A 17,123-nucleotide genomic window follows, 5' to 3' on the forward strand; every position below is an offset into this window, starting at 1 on the left:
TGTCCGCTGCCGGCCCGGAAGAAGAATTCGCAGCCCACCTTCCACTTCTGGCGCGCCTGTGTGGGTTCGTTCCCGTTTGTGTCTTGGGTAGGTGTTTCTTATAACTGTAAGAGTCAAGTTGAGGGTGAAATCGTTTTTTTTAGTTTGTTCGCAGATTTCTGGCCTGGCTGAAGGCGAGGGTTGCGTGTTTAAAGAAAAATGAAACGGACATAGTTTTCTGTAGAAGGTAGTGTGAAGGTGCAAAGGAAGCCCCTGCGTTAGGGGCGGTCGTGCATTCAGCCAGGCAACTTGCGCATTTTCATCATCTACAGGGTTCCTCCGGGCATTTGTGGGCTTTTTTTCCCCCCTCTTTGAGAGACCTCAGGTGACCGCTGGATCAAACCAAACCGTCCGGACTGCGCCGCACGCGGATTCCTCTGGCTTAAGGGAGAAAGTTTGCTGCACCTGGCGAGGCGCGGTGTGTGGCCTAAGCGGGACAGAGCGTGGCATCTCCCCATAGTGCCCAGTCCCAGACCTTGGAGCGCAGGGTGTCGCCTTTTTCAGCTTTTGGGGCCTGTGAATTGTGGCAGTTGGAACGGCTCATTATGTCTGGCACTTGGAGTTCAAGCCCTTGCAGCAGACCGCTTCACCAAACTCAAGATTTTAGTTTAGGTTATCCCTCACAGATTAGGTTTGGAAACAGGACTTCTTATCCAGCCTGGCAGAATAGACCTTCACGTTTAGGGAGGCGGTGTTGGAATTTGGACATGAGACAGATCTGGGTACTTATTCTAGCTCTGTCACTCCCTAGGCGTGCATCCTTGGACTGATTACATAACCTTTCTCAAGTCTCTGTGTCTTATATGTAAAATAACTAACAGTAAATGCTTTTCTAGTAGGAATTTCACTTTAAGAATTAAATGGGTGGGGCTTCCCTGGTGGTGCAGTGGTTAAGAATCTGCCTGCCAATGCAGGGGACACGGGTTTGAGCCCTGGTCCGGGAAGATCCCACATGACACGGAGGAACTAAGCCTGTGCGCCACAACTACTGAGCCTGCTCTCTAGAGCCTGCGTTCCACAACTACTGAAGCCCAGGTGCCACAACTACTGAAGCCCACATGCCTAGAGCCTGTGCTCTGCAACAAGAGAAACCACCACAATGAGAAGCCCGCACACCTCAATGAAGAGCAGACCCCACTCTCTGCGGCTAGTGAAAGCCCACGTGCAGCAAGAAGACCCAATGCAACCAAAAATAAATAAGTTAAAAAAAAAAATTGGTGGGAATTCCCTGGTGGTCCAGTGGTTAGGACTTGGCACTCTCACTGCCTGGCCTGTGTTCAGTCCCTGGTTGGGGGACTAAGATCCTGCAAGCCACACTGTGCCAGGCAAGAAAAAAAAATTAAATGGGACTATGATTGTATGTATAGTAGTTCCCAGCCCTTAATCATTATTCGACAAAAGATTACTGTCCTTACTTGCTTTAGTGTATGACATTCTCCTGTTAGAAAGACTTGTTTTGACATTAAAGTAATAATTTTCAAAGAATTTTAGGGTAGCAAAATCCCCTCTCCCCTTTTTATCCCCCCCCCCAAAGTCTGTCAGAACTTCTAATATATTAAATAGACACAGAGCTACTGTGGTTGAATGTGAGAGGATTGAGACCTCAGAGTATGTCCCTCTGGCCTTTTCCAGGAGCTACCCGCCCCTCAATCTCTATCTCCCTGGGAGACCCTAAAGCACCTGCACAGGACCCTGGGGCTCCAGGGACCATAATTTGAAAACTCCAGGTTAAAGAATTCTTTCCTCTGTCTCAGAACAAATGCTGTTGGAAGAGTAGTAGAAAGAGCCCAGGGCTTAAGTTGGAACACCTGAATTTTAGTTCTGGTTTTGTCACTTACCAATTGTATGACCTTTGACTACTCACTTAACTTCTTTGACCTCAGTTTCCTCCTCTGAAAAATGAGATTAATACCTGCCTCAAAGGATTATTGCAAATATTACATTAGATGATACAAATGAAGTGCAAAGTACTATGTACATGTTGTAAGATAACATTTTATAGCATTATAGCATTCTCCCCAGCACGCCTCTACTTCCTTGATTACTTTGCCTCCTGTGCCCCGTTCACTCAGTTGCATTGATTGCCACAGGAGAGAGGTGATTAAAAAAAAAAAAAAAAAAAACCAGAAATCAAAATGCTTTTAAGTTTCAAAAGCCAAGGAAGCAAGAAAGCTTAGGTAGTGATGCATCCCCCTCTCTCACAGTCCTAGGGTGTTGCCTGGGTGTGAGGTGGGAGGAGTAATGATGATAGATACTTAGATGTGCTTGGAGATCTCAGAGGAGAGAGGACGTGGATGTGTACATTGTTCCCTGTGGAGCTGGGGAGGTGGCAAGCCTTGCAGAGTTCCCCTCAGTGTCAAGCATGATGCAACAACAGTAGGGTAGCCATAGCCACGTGAGTGTCTAGGCTGTAAGCGCTACTTTGATGCAGGAAGCAACCAAATGTTTTACTTGTGCACAGAAGTAATTCAGAGAAAGCCAGACCTGAGATGCCATAAGATGAGGACAAAGAGAAGCTAGCTGTGGCCTAGGTGGACCCACCACCGAAGCCCACAAGACTAGAGAGGAATGAGGATGACTCAGTGGTCACTAGTATGGACTGAGCACCAGATACTCCTTTCCCATGAAGGGCTTTGGAGTACCCACTTCCTCTCTCCAACCAGGGAAAGAAGGGTGAGGAGGAGGCTGATTGCCTTATGTCATCCTGAATTATGATTCTGTCACCCAGCATGATGGGGATTCAAAACTAAGTCCAGTTATAGAAATAGAAAATTAGATCCTTTGCACAGAGAATTTGTGAACTCAGAAGGGGAGACCAAGTTGGAGACGTAGGAGGCTCCTGAGCATCCTTTGTCCCACAAATGTACTGAACATACAGCTACACACAGTCATTTCATCGGAGAGAAATCCAGAAACTAGCTGAATGACTCCCACACGGAAGGTGAATGAGAAAATACCCACATCAAAACGGGCAGCAAAGTCTGAGACACACTCTGGCCATATAAGCCCCACCTCCTGCACAGCTCCATACAATTGGGAGGAAATCCCCAACTCCTAGCTTCTCCTTGAGGATTGACGTGTTTGGACTGCACATCCAGCACCTCAACTTTTAAGAGTCTCACTGAGGGCCTGACCCCCAAAACACTTGACTCTGAAATCCAGTGGGATTTGCATCCACCAGATCCACAGGACTATAGCAAGCAAAGGAGCAGTTCTTAATGGGCACACGAGCACGTGCAATGGCTGTTTCCCCAAGGCTCAGTGCAGAGGGAGCAGACAAAAATGCCTATCGTTCTGTCTTTCCCTGGAAGGGATTTGACTGCATACTTTCCAAGCTGCTGCCTAAGGGTCTGCTTCTAATTTAGCACTCATCTAAAGGCTGGCTGTGATCCTCCTTGAAGCCCCAAATAGCTGATGGGTGCTTTCCCTGACTTTCCCACTGGTTCCCTCCAACAATGAAACCAAGTCACCGTTTCTTCCTGGAGGACCTTGTCCACACATCTAGTGCCCCAACATTTACAGCTGCCACCCAAGTGTGGGCCCCCAAGTTACCTGGCTTTGATAGCCAACCAGGCTTACATTCACAAGTCCCACAGCACCACATCAAACAAAAAGCAGTTTTTAAACGATTCAAGAGCACCTCCTAGTGGCTGTACTCCTGGGCTCAGTGCAGAGGGAGTAGGCTCCTCTGGACAAATTTCACTGTCCTGTATCCCGATAGAATATCAATAAGGAAACATTGGACTTAAACTACATGTTAGATGACTCTAACAGACATACACAGAACATTCCAACCAACAGCAGCAGAATAACCATTCTTAAGCACACATGAAACATTTTCCAGGATGGATCATATATTACACCACAAAATAAGTTTTAATAAATTTAAGAAGATTGAAATCCTATCAAGCATCTTTTCCAATGACAAATGGTATGAAACTAGAAATCAGTTACAAGAAGAAAACTGGAAAATTCACAAATATGTGGAGATTAAACAACATGCTTTTGAAGAACCAGTAGGTCAAAGAAGAAATCAAAAAGGGAAATAAAAAAATCTAGAGAGGGCTTCCCTGGTGACGCAGTGGTTGAGGGTCCACCTGCCGATGCAGGGGACATGGGTTCGTGCCCCGGTCCAGGAAGATCCCACATGCCGTGGAGCAGCTAGGCCCATGAGCCATGGCCGCTGAGCCTGCACGTCCGGAGCCTGTGCTCCGCAACAGGAGAGGCCACAACAGTGAGAGGCCTGTGTACCGCAAAAAAAAAAAAAAAAATCTAGAGACAAATGACAGTGGAAACATACCCTAGCAAAACTTATTGGATGCAGCAAAAGCAGTTCCAAGAGGGAAGTTTGTAGCAATAAATAACTATAATAAGAACAAAGAAAGAACTCAATTTAACTTTAAACCTCAAGGAACTAGAAAAAGAAGAACAAACTAATCCCAAATTTAGTAGAGGGAAGGAAATAACAAAGGTCTGATTGAAAATAAATAGATACTAAAAAGACGGTAGAAAATACCAATGAGACTAAGAGCTGGTTTTTTGAAAAGATGAACAAGATAGACAAACTGTTAGCTAAACTAAGGAAAAGAAGGAGGACCCAAAGTCAGAAATGAAAGAGAAGACATTACAATTGATAATATAGAAATACTAAGGATCATAAGAAACTACTATGAACAATCAACAAATTATATAACCTAGAAGAAATGGATAAGTCACTAGAAATATACAGCCTGCCAGGACTGAATTATGAAAAAATAAAAAAACAGACTAATTATTAATTTGGACATTGAATTAGTAATCAAAACCTCCCAACAACAAAAGTTCAGGACCAGATGGCTTCACTGGTGAATTCTACCAAACATTTAAAGAATTAATACCAATACTCTCAAACTCTTCCAAAAAACAGAAGAGGAGAAAACACTTCTAAACTCATTTCACAAAGCCAGCATTACCCTGACACCAAAGTCAGAAAAAGATACTACAAGAAAAAAGATGACAGGCCAATACCCCTGATGGACATAGATGCAAAAAACCCTCAACAAAATATTATCAAACTAAATTCAACAGTACATTAAAAGGATCATACACCATGATCAAGTGGAATTTATTCCAGGGATGCAAGGATGGTTCAGCATCCATAAATCAATCAATATGATACACTGCATTAACAAAATGAAGGATAAAAGTCATATAATCATCACAATGGATGGTGGAAAAGCATTTGACAAAATTCAACATACTTTTATGATAAAAACTCCCAAAAAACTGGATATAGAAGGAATGTACCTCAACATAATAAAGCCCATAAATGATAAAACCACAGCTAACATCATGCTCAACAGTGAACAGCTGAAAGCTTTTCCTTTAAGATCAGGAACAAGACAAGGATGCCCATTCTAATCACTTTTATTCAACATAGTACTGGAGTCCCTAGCCTGAGCAATTAGGCAACAAAAAGAAAAAGTCATCCACGTCATAAAGGAAGAAGTAAAATGGTCTCTTTTGCAGACAACATGATCTTATATAAAGAAAACCCTAAAGACTCTACCAAAAATCTGTTAGAATAAACAAATTCAGTAAAGTTGCAGGATATAATATCAATACACAAAAATCAGTTGTGTTTCTATACACTAACAATAAAATATCAGAAAGTGAAATTAAGAAAACAATCCTATGTACGGTAGTATCAAAAAGGATTAACTACTTAGGAATAAATTTAACTGAAGCGAAAGATCTGCGCACTTAAAATTATAAAACATTGATGAAAGAAATTGAAGAAGACTAAATGGAAGATATTTTGTGTTCATGGATTGGAAGAATTAATATTACTAAAATGTCAATACTACCAAAGTGATCTACAGATTCAGTGTAATTCTTATCAGAATTCTAATGGCATTTTTCATAGATATAGAAAAAAAAAATCCTAAAATTCATATGGCACTACAGAAGACCCCATATAGCCAAAGCAATCTTGAAAAAGAAGAACAAAGCTGGAGGCATCTCATTTCCGTATTTCAAACTATACTACAAGTCTATAGGAATAAAAACAGAATGGTATTGTCATAAAAACAGACACATAGATCAATAGAACAGAATAGAGAGCCCAGAAATAAACCCATGTATATAGATCTCTGTTTTAAACAATACACACAAATCAACTCAAAATGGATTAAAGACTTGAGCTTAAAAGCTGAAACAGTAAAACTACTAGAAAAACACAGGGGGTAAGCTCCTTGACAGTGGTCCTGGCAATGACTTTTTGGATTTGGCACCAAAAGAGAAAGCAACAAAATAAAAAATGAGACTACATCAAACTAAAAAGCTCCTGCACAGCAAAAGGAAACCATAAATAAAATGAAAAGTCAACCTACGGAACGGAGGAAAATATTTGCAAACCATACATCTGATAAGGGGTTAATATCCAAAATATCAAGGAATTAATACAACTCAATAGAAAAAAAGTAACACAAAAAAATGGGCAAAGGATCTGAATAGACATGTCTCCAAAGAAGACATCCAAATGGCCAACAGGTACATGAAAAGTTACTCAACATCACTAATCAGGGAAATACAAATCAAAACTACAATAAGATATCACCTAACACCAGTCAGGTTTATTTTTAAAAAGGCAAGAGACAGTAAATGCTGGCCAGGATGTAGAGAAAAAGGAACTCTGGTGCACTATGAGTGGGAATGTAAATTGGTACAGCCACTGTGGAAAACAGTATGGAGATTCCTCAAAAAGCTAAAAATAGAACTACCGTGTGATTCAGCCATTCCACTTGTGAGTATATATCCAAAGGAAATGAAATCATTATCTAGAAAAGATATCTGTACTCCCATGTTTATTGCAGCATGATTCACAATATCCAAGGTATGGAAACAACCAAAGTGTCCGTTGATGGATGAATGAATAAACAAAATGTGGCATATATGTACACAATAGAATATTATTCAGCCATGAGAAAAAAGGAAATCTTGCCATTTGTGACAACATGGATGAGGCTGGAGGGCATTATGCTAAGTGAAATAAGCCAGACGGAGAAAGACAAATAGGGTGTGGCATCACTTATATGTGGAAACTTTTAAAAAAATAAATGGAACTCAAAGAAACAGAGTAGAATAACGATGGTTGCCAGGGACTGGGTGGTGGTGGTGAGGGAAATAGGGAGAGGCTGGTAAAAGGGTACAAACTTTCAGTTAATAAGATAAATAAAGTCTAAGGATCTAATGTAAACATGGTGACTATAGTTAATAACACTGTATTGTATAATTGAAATTTGCTAAGAAAGTAGAATTAAGTGTTTTCATTAAAAAAAAGTAAATATATGAGGCAATGGATGTGTTTCTTAACTTGATGGTGGGAATCCTTTCACAATCCATGCATATATAAAATCACCACGTTCTATACTTTAAATATATCACAATTTTAAATGTCAACTATACCTCAATAAAGCTGAAAAAAAGAAAAAGAATTTGTGGACTCAAAATTCCAGGGGAATAAGATATAGGCACAGTTCCAGGTAAGAAGGCACAGTTCCAAGGAGGGAGGTTCTAGACATGTTCTCACATATGTCTGTCTCCCTGCTAACAAGAAAAGTGAGCTTGTCAATGGTAGGACCCAATTGGAGTCATCCTCTTGTTCCTATTGTGCAATGCAATGCCTGCCTCAAAGGACACAGTGTAAGTGTAATGATGGATCAATTATGGAGGTAGGAACAGGGAGGATGGAGAAACGGACTTTTCCTCTTCATAGTGCTGTCTGCTGCATGCTGTGCAGACAGAGCTCGGGTAGAGGCTGATCAGACATTCTACTGAGTTCTCTCCTCCCTACACTCATCTCAGTACTGAGCCGCAAGAGGAAACTGCTGGGTAGAGGTCTGGGTATGAGATACACCTCCAAGGCCACCTGTACAAAGAGCCACTTCCTCTCTGCTGGCAGAAGTAACAGACCCATGAGTCAAGTAATCGATCTTTTCTCTGTTGACTTAGAGCCCAGAGACTGTGTCATTCAGAGGTGACCTTCATCCTGAGGGTACATCTCTCTCCTGCAGTTAAAATTGTCCTCGATCTCCGTCTCCTCCTGTGATCACCTGTAAAGGATCTTCCAAAATGTGTGATTCTTTTTATTAAAAAATGAAAAACCTAGGGCTTCCCTAGTGGCGCAGTGGTTGAGAGTCCGCCTGCCGATGCAGGGGACACGGGTTCGTGCCCCGGTCTGGGAAGATCCCACGTGCCGCAGAGTGGAGCCTGTGCTCCGCAGCGGGAGAGGCCACAGCAGTGAGAGGCCCGCGTACCGCAAAAAAAAAAAAAAGAAAAGAAAAACCTGAAGGAAATTTGGTAAATCAGTGTTCAGTTGGAGAATGAGAACCATCTAGAAAAAATATATGTATATTATATATAATGTAACTTTTTAGATATGAATTACAGGTATTATGCAATTATGTAGTCATGTAATATATACAGTGATATATATAAATGTATGTATTACAGGTACTATGAGCTTGTGAGGTCTGGTTCAATAGTCTCTATAAAGCTGTTGCCTTCATCTGATGCTGAAGCTTGAAATCTTCAGAGCAGACAGGAAGGGAAGATGGATGTAAAGAGGGGGAGGGGGAGGACAAACTGGAACCCCTAGGGACAGACTGGAACTCATGTCAGTCTCTCACTGCTCCCAACTCTGATGTCCTTCAGGAAAGGCTGGTGTCCTTTGTCACAGAAGGAAGTGCACCTGGAGCTGGGAGCAGAAGGAGGGCCCCGCAGCAAGGAGGGGAGCCAGCAGGTAAGCTACCCCCGCACCGACCTCTGGAGCATCAGTACCGTGGCTGCTTCACTCTCACCCTCCTAATCCCAGGCAAGATGTCTCCTGCGGCCCACCCTAACCAGATACCTACAGCCTAAGCAAGATGACATATTACAGAGCAACCACATAGTTCCTGCCGAGGTTTGATACAGTGAGGCGGTAGGTACACAGTTGTTTGCTACATATCTGTGTAGTCTCGGATGTATGTTTGAAATACCTTACAATTTAAGGTGTGAATCCATCTACATTCATTGTAGAACCCATAAGAAAAAGATGTCAAAATCCACCCGCTTCCAAAAAAAGTCGACTTTTTGGAACCAGTTAAAACATTATGTAAATGAATAGCCTTTCCAGTGAATAAATTAACAGGCCAGATGGAAACGATCCCGGTGATTCCAATTTCATCTGTCTTCTTAAGTGTTTGCAAAGTAATACCATACCTTAACATTAGCAGAAGAGATATAAGATAGGTTTTTGCTTGAAATTGGATTCCCGAGTACTCATTACACAAAATTAAACTGCAGTCGTTACATGGAATTAACTATGTAGCTTGTAAACCTGAACAACTAGACAAATATTTCACATCTTCACCATTTTGCTACACTTTGAGTTCGAGCTGGAAAGAACTGTGAAAACCTATACGTTAAAAAATTGTTTACTTATTTCAAAATGTGCAGAGGCTGAAGCAAAATACTAAATAACATTTCAAGTATTTTAATAATTTTCATTAGTCTCAACAATTAAGCACATTCACGAAGCTGACTTTGCGATCGTGTTCCGTTAAATTATAACTACCAAACTATAAACTAAAATTATAGTTAAGTAAAAATAGTCCAAATTAAAGCCACTGTTGCCACCCTATTTTATTAGCAATTAGGGAAAATAAGAGACACCAGGTTTTTCAGCTCTGTGACCTGCTAGGCAATCTAGGCCCTCGTTTCAAAGTCAAAATAACATCATTCTACTGCTGAGAACATGCTTTCTTGAGGTGGGTTGATCGGGTGAATTCTACATGTCTGTTTTTTGTTTTCTCTACTTACTATGCTCCCCCACTGAAAAAGCCTTCACGCTCGTCTCATTGTTCTGTAATCCTACCAGCTGGAGATAACTACTGTTAACATTTTGCTATATGTCCTTTCACTTTTTTTTTCCATGAGGCACATATTGAATAGAACCCGTTTAAAAATTAGTTGTTTGTACTATATTTACATGATCACTAGAACTAGGGAGATTTTTGAAAACAATTTTTGTTTTCAAATTATACTTAACACTAAAATTTGGAAATGCTAATGTTGCTACAAAATTTCAACTTAGAAAAATAACCCCCAAAATGAAAAGTGCTAATTCACAGATATGTTCAAATGCCCAGAGCTGTTATTACCTGCATTCAGAGTAGAATACTCACCCCCTGCCCCAAACACCCCAGCTGCAAACAACATAATTAAAAATTGGTATGAATCAGGACCACACGAGGTTATTGTTTCATGTAAGCATACCAGCTGACAGTTTTTGGGGTGTTAAATATAGAGAGATGGCTCCTTTGGATTGCTGTTTATTATCTATTGACAGAGACTGAAATTAAATTCCTCAGACTGGGTTAGAAGAATGAAAAAGTGATGTAATTGAAATGGGCAAAAATAATTTGAATTGTACTTTTGAAACAGTAGAATGAACACAATTCATGAATAACCGACCGTCATTCTATGTATGAAAAATTTGTGGCGATTCATCCTTTTGTATACATCCATCCTCTAAGCAATTTCCCCAAGACATTCAGAACATCAGTACCATCCAATGACACAGTGTCCCCTGGGTGCTCCAAATAACCCCTCCAGTGATTATTCCCATACAGGTCCCCTCCTGAGTGACAGAAAAGAAATAACAGAAATCCACAATCATTACCTAGATGCTGTGAGGCTGCCTTTGCTGCTCCAGTGGGTGATGGATTGCTTAGGCAATTAGAAGCTCACAACCATTATTTAAAAGCATCATCATTCACATTGTTTCTCCGAGGCATATGGTAGCCAGAGCCCCATGGAAAGAGGGCTACAGGATCACGCTGAGTTATTTCAAGTGTTCCCCTTCAGAATTGTTGGGATGAAGAGCCCCTAGCTGGGAAGGGCCAACGGAGTGAATAGAAATATCAGGAGGATCAGAGTGTCCACATGTTGCGGCGGTGAAGGCAACATGTGGATTGTTTTAGGAATCAGGGCTCTTAGGTCATCAGTACTGGCCCGGAAAGCCCTCTGCTGGTACGTGGGGGACATTGTCACACACCCAGGGAAGCTAGAGGTGGGGAGGAACTAACCCAATTCCTGCCAAGATGGCCGGGGAATGAGGAGAGCATGAAGGCACAGGTGTGTACCGGGAGAGGGGAAAAGAGAGCCGTGAAATGACACAGCTCCGTTCTTTGGCTCTCCCCAAAGAGCGCTTCATTTTCAGGCTAGATTTCCCCAGTTTGACTTATCTGAAAACGACCTTTTTGGGTTTTGTCCCTTCAACGTGACTTAATATTCTTCAAATCTTCAAATCGATACACTTTCAAATGTCTAATAGCCTCATTCTAAAGGGGCGATATTGAAATCAGGTTTGTGCTACTTTTATTTTCCTGATGCCTATTAAAATAAATACACGGTTATTAAATTTAACAGTGTTGACCCCTGTCCCCCTAAAATCATCTTGAGGCCCCCTCGTGGTACATGTCCCGCACTTTGAAAAGCTGCTCTGCCACAACCCTCCAAAAAACAGGAGTTCAGAGTTGCTAAGCTACTTAGCAGGATGGCAGCAAACCCAGGAGAGGCCAGGGCGTTGTTAACTTGTGTGTTGGGGTAAAAAGTGCGAGCTTTTAAACGAGCTCCCGGGAAGATGCCTTGCTTCCTCCCGGGAGTCCTCAACCCCGGGTCAGCCCAAGAGAACAGCTTGAACCTGCCACCTGGAAATCAGCCTAATGAGAATTTCCTGGCTTGAGATTGCCCCACCCTAATGAAAGTCCTGTAATGGGACCCTGAGGCTCGCCTCAAATGTTCGACAATTCTGGGTGTAATTGGCTCAGGTGGTATCAAATAAGAGCCAGGAAAGTAGTGGCTGAGAAAGTGGAGAGGGGTAGGGAGAACTGGAGGAGTGGGGGAGGAAAAGGGGGAGGGGAGGGGGAGGGGAGGAAAAGGGGGAGGGGAGGGGGAGGGGAGGAAAAGGGGGAGGGGAAAGGGGGGGAGGAAAAGGGGGAGGGGAGGGGGAGGGGGAGACAGGAGAATGGGTCAGAGTCGGCAAGTGTCTGATAGCTTGTTTTTCTAAGAAAAAAAAAAAAGCTTCAAAATATGTCTGCCTGTCTCAACCAGCATAGCAAGTCTCCTTAGCTTTACGGCCAAGGTAGCCTCGCACTTTTTCCTGTCTTGTACTATTTGCTTTAACTTAAATCTCGCTTATGGCAATCTAACACCCAGTAGCAGAAAACACATAAGCAAGCATGACTTTCTGCTGGCTAAAATCTCTTCATAGGCATTTCCGACTCAGATAAATCGCTGAGAAAAGCCTAGCCTGACGCCCGGTAAGACCAGAATTCTTCCTAAAAGTCTTCGGTCTCCAAACTACTTTCATCCCTCTACCTCTCGGAGGAAAAAAAACCACACCCACACATCAGCAGATGATGAGAAAGGTGTCTTTATTGGATGATTTTGTTAAAAGGCATTTTTTGTCTGCTGAGGATCTTACAGGAGTCATCAGGGCATACCCACCACCAAAAAGTCACGGATGACTGTCTTATGACCTCACTAAAACAATGGGCAAATTGCAGAAGCATTTCGGGGGAAATTAATAAATAAATTAGGGGGAGGATGCGGGGTGTCCCAGTTCCTGGGGCTTTGGAGGCCTTCCAGCTGATTCTATCTCCATAGTCTGGGCCCTTTAAGAATGTACCATTTCCTGGAATTCTAGAACAGAAGAGGTGAGAACAGGGTCAGCCAGGATGGCTTGGTACTTTACAGACTTGCTACGGCCAATGAGAGTTCTGAAGAGGAAAGGGAACGAAGCAGTTTGTCAGATGATGGGCATGGCCCCCTCCAAGGGCACAAAAGGAAGAAAAGGTGTCACTGCCCACCGGTCCTGACACTCTGCAGCGTTCCATCTTCCTGCCTAATCTAACAAACATCTTTAGCTTTTCGATAGAGCTCCTTGTGTTAGAATTTGCCAACCCAGTTATTTCTCTCTGACAATGAGTGAATTCAGTATAGTGGCCCATCACAATCTGTGCTCACTCAACCTTTTGTCTGGTCAATTCAGGACAGAAATGGGAGGTTTTCTTTTTCTATTAAGTAGCTATGTATTGCATATTTAGGAAACATTTAATAGAGCGGGACTTTGAACTAACTTTTCTTTACTGAACCCTAAGCTTACCCCCCAAATTTATATTGCTAAAAGATAATAGTAATAAGGTGTGGATGCTACAGACTGAAACTGAAAACTGGGTATTTGCTTTATATTTATCGGTACGCTTTGCTTATTTGGAAGTCTTTCATGGTTAGGTTTAAATAAATCAACTTTCCCTTACCTAAGTTATTTTTCTGACCTATCCATACAAGGTGCGTTAAGTCCCATGTAGTAAGTTATAGTGGTATCATCTTGAATAGATTTTTAAAATGAGGGTCTAAAGTAGCAGTTTTACATTTTAATTAGTACCACCATAAGAACCACATGTAAGTTCTCCTGAGCTGACATGCACAAAGTAGGTGAAAATCATGTAAGCAACATGACAAAATCAGATAAACATAATCCTACAGCCATGCAGTTATGCTAAAATTTGAATATAAGGCTCTGCATACAGAAGACTGCATAAATGATGGTTGATTTATTTGTTCTCTAATATTTCGGGCTACTGCCAATAAAATGTATTTGTTTAAACCCTTGAAAGCTAAGAGGCTTTCCTACTCAAGTCAGTAGACTCTTTACTATGAGACATACTTGAGAATGTCAGTCCTTCCCTTATCAGAGAGACTCACATCCCACTGGTGGAGATTCCTTACATTATTGTCAGGGTGCATTAGGGTGTCTTGCAAATAATTGGCCAGGAAAGTAGCTAGTATCCTGGTCAGGTGAAGAGTATTTTCTGGTTCATAGACAGTGACCAGTGGGACCAGCTTCTATGGTACATCCCCAGGCATCATGCCAGAGTCTTGACATACATCATTTGCATCCTCACTTTAGTTCTATTTTGCAGATGAGAAGACTGAGGCTCAGCAAGGTTAAGAAAGGGGGATTTTAACCCATATCTGTCTGATCTCATGGCCTAAGCTCCCTGCCCCAGATGCTGCCTGAGCTAAAGTCTCTTATGCCATGTACAGGTGTGAACATACCATCAGCCCCAATTTTCCCGTCTCCATCATTATCTGCAGCCGCCATCAAGGACTTGGTTTCTGACTCGGTCAGTTCTCTAGCACCACTCTCAAACTTCTGGAGGAAAAACCTACAGGATAATAAAGATTGAGGGGACTGTATTGAAAACCCACACACATTTCTATGCTCACCCCTTTCTCTTGAAGCAAACCGTCTGTTCCAACAGTTGCAATGATCAGTCAAGATCTTAGCAGGCAAAGGTTTCCTTCATTGTAGAGACTAACGGTGGGCATTTTGTTTTAAAACATCTTTCCAGGATTTTGTTATAAGTCCGTTTGCCCAAGAAAACCTCTAAGACTAATGAATTTTTGCACCCCCAGTCTTTGGTGCCCATGTTTAGTGTTTTGCGTGGGTAGATATGTGGTCCACCGACTCATGTTCTTCCCTTTCATGAGGATCTGCTCATGGCTGGACACTGAAGGATACTTAGGAGGCTGGCCCCCACTACACCCCAGCCCCAGCTAGCAATGTTGGGGTGCCAGACGGGCTTAGGACAAAGCTTACTTCAGCTCTTCTTCATCCAGGTACCCACTCTGGTCGTTGTCTATGAAACGAAAAACGTCCTTCACCTGACTGGCTGACATCTTGGCGAGGCCCGATGTCTGGAAGAATTTTTGGGGTTCAAAAGTATCCGGGTCTGAAGAACAGAGAATGGGTTATTCTGATGCTCACTGGATTGCATTCTGTCTTTGGGCCAAAGTGCTGAAAACATAGGTTATTAAAAATACTACTTTTCATAATAGCATTGAGCTACAGGGACCGAGATTTTGAGTCCGCCAAGACTGGATGGCTTTGTGCTCTCACCTCCTTTCCCCCTTCCCAGCTTTCCCTCTCCACTTGACTTTGTCCGTCTCCCCTTCTCTCGCCTCCTCTCCTCTGTGCCTCCCCCTGCTCTTTTTACTGGCTGTGTATCCAAGATGCCAGCATCACTGGTCTAGTTGGTGGGAGAAGTGCAATCATGGGATTCAAACAGGCTGCGTGGCATCCACCGATTCCTTTTTTTCACATTTAGTAAGTTTCTTTCACCTTACAGAAATGTGATCGTATGTTCAGAGCTCATATTTTTATCTTTGTAGTTATCTAGTTAATAAGTTTTTCTCTGATCCCGTGAATTTTCAGCAAAGTTCACATTTTAATTTTTGTAGCTTTTCGGGAGGTAGAGGTACGTGAGAGAAACCCACCCCTGCCTTGTTTCCACTTTACCTTGGCACTCCTGCAGGGCTGCTGCAATGTCATCAGCACTAAGGACATCTGTGATGCTCATTTTCCACCTGTTCACACAGAATAAACAAGATGTGGTGAATGGCAAGCAGAAACATGCACGTCTGGGGGGACCACAACCCCCCCACCCCCAGGCCCACAGAAAATGCAAATTTGTTGAAAAATTTTAAAATGTGATAAGCATAGTATTGTATTAAGAGCTGGGACAGAATATCCAAATAAAAACCAAATATCAAGAAGATCCCAGTCCCCTGTGTCTCAGTGCCCTCTCCTGAATGGAGTTAAAGATGAAATTTAAAAATACAACCTAAAGAACAATTCGATTCTGTTTTCTTGTAAAAATTATAATTACATCATCGACCACTTACATAGGCATCTACAAACCATTCAGAAGTAAACCATGTTACAAATGCAATAGCATTTTAACACACCAGCCAGAGAAAGGCAGTGTTGCAAATTCCATTTAGGGAAGGATAGAGCTTGGGCTGCTTGCAGACTTTCTATGGAAGGGTTGCTATCTGTCCTGAAGGATGGGAATCAGAGACATCAAAAAACCCATCTACCAGAGATCAAAATCCATCCATGTGTCAACTCCATGGGAAAAGAGAATCTGAGCACAGCATGCACCAACCTAATATGAATGCGTGTAAGAAAGAAGAGTCTGGGGTCTGGTAGGTCCACCAGCTACTCACCGTTTTAGATTTTCCTCTAAGAAGAATCAGGGAAAAGAGTTGAAAGAGCCAAAAAAAAAAAAAAAAACAGATGCGGTTTTGCTGCCTTACTGACCTACCTTATATAGGACTGAAAAAGCGATAGTAAGAACCTCTCAGATTTCCTTTTCAAGGATCAGGTGGACGTAGCTCAGATGTCTTGCTTTACTAATTAAACCTCTTTTTTTTTTCTATTTATATCGCAAGGGAATGTGGGTGGGAACAGCAAATTTTCAAAAACAAACCTCAACAAGCCTTAAGGAAGGTTTCGATTCTGCAAACCAACCCTGCTGGCAAAGTGTAAAGGCACCAGAGGCCTGGTAAAGAGGAGACAGTGGTTGAAGTGAGGTAAACACATCTGGGGGTGCTCTGTAAACTGAAAAAGGCCCCCCAGATGTTAGAAGCTGCTGCCAGAGGCAGGTCTGTGGTCAGCCTCTGAAACTGTGGACACGTGAGGCCGACCTCAGTCTAGGCCTGACAGACTCGAAGTCAGTGTCACATGGATACGAAGGACTTGTCCAGCCCAGGGGATGGCACTGGTTAGATGACTTTCCAAAAAAGTCTTGACTTTGGTTTTTCTCAACTGTGTCTTTTTTTTTTATTATTAAAGTATAGTTGATTTACAATGTTGTGTTAATTTCTGCTGAACAGCAAAGTGATTCAGTTATACATACCTTCTTTTTTAAAATATTCTTTTCCATCATGGTTTATCATAGGATACTGAATCTAGTTCTCTGTGCCATACAGTAGGACCTTGTTGGTTATCCATTCTACGTATAAAAGCTTACATCTGCTCATCCCAACCTCCCACTCCATCCCTCCCCCTGCCTCCTCCCCCTTGGCAACCATAAGTCTGTTCTCTATGTCCGTGATCCTGTTTCTGTTTTGTAGATAGGTTCATTTGTGCCATATTTTAGATTCCACATATAAATGATATCGAATGGTATTTGTCTTTCTCTTTCTGA

The 17,123-nt window shown here is 42.2% G+C and overlaps 2 protein-coding genes across 2 annotated transcripts in view; one reads left to right on the forward strand and one right to left on the reverse strand.

Annotated features, from left to right (window-relative positions):
• The first annotated feature begins 41 nt into the window (after nt 1-41).
• LMTK2 (lemur tyrosine kinase 2) overlaps nt 42-17,123 on the forward strand; it is a 174,792-nt gene continuing 157,710 nt past the window's right edge. The window contains exons 1-2 of the mRNA XM_030846117.2: nt 42-87; nt 8,734-8,821. The gene's annotated coding sequence lies outside the window, so the exon portion shown is untranslated. The remainder of the gene's footprint in view (nt 88-8,733; nt 8,822-17,123) is intronic.
• On the reverse strand, nt 12,743-16,313 carry OCM (oncomodulin). Its single transcript, XM_030846127.2, has 5 exons — nt 16,239-16,313; nt 15,431-15,498; nt 14,732-14,864; nt 14,188-14,297; nt 12,743-12,768 (listed from the first exon to the last, which is right to left on the reverse strand). Exons 2-5 carry the CDS (start codon nt 15,489-15,491, stop codon nt 12,743-12,745), a joined length of 330 nt encoding a protein of 109 aa, XP_030701987.2. The 5' UTR covers nt 15,492-15,498; nt 16,239-16,313.

The sequence above is a fragment of the Globicephala melas genome, chromosome 15, assembly GCF_963455315.2.
Source record: "Globicephala melas chromosome 15, mGloMel1.2, whole genome shotgun sequence".
In the NCBI taxonomy this organism is placed as follows: domain Eukaryota; kingdom Metazoa; phylum Chordata; class Mammalia; order Artiodactyla; family Delphinidae; genus Globicephala; species Globicephala melas.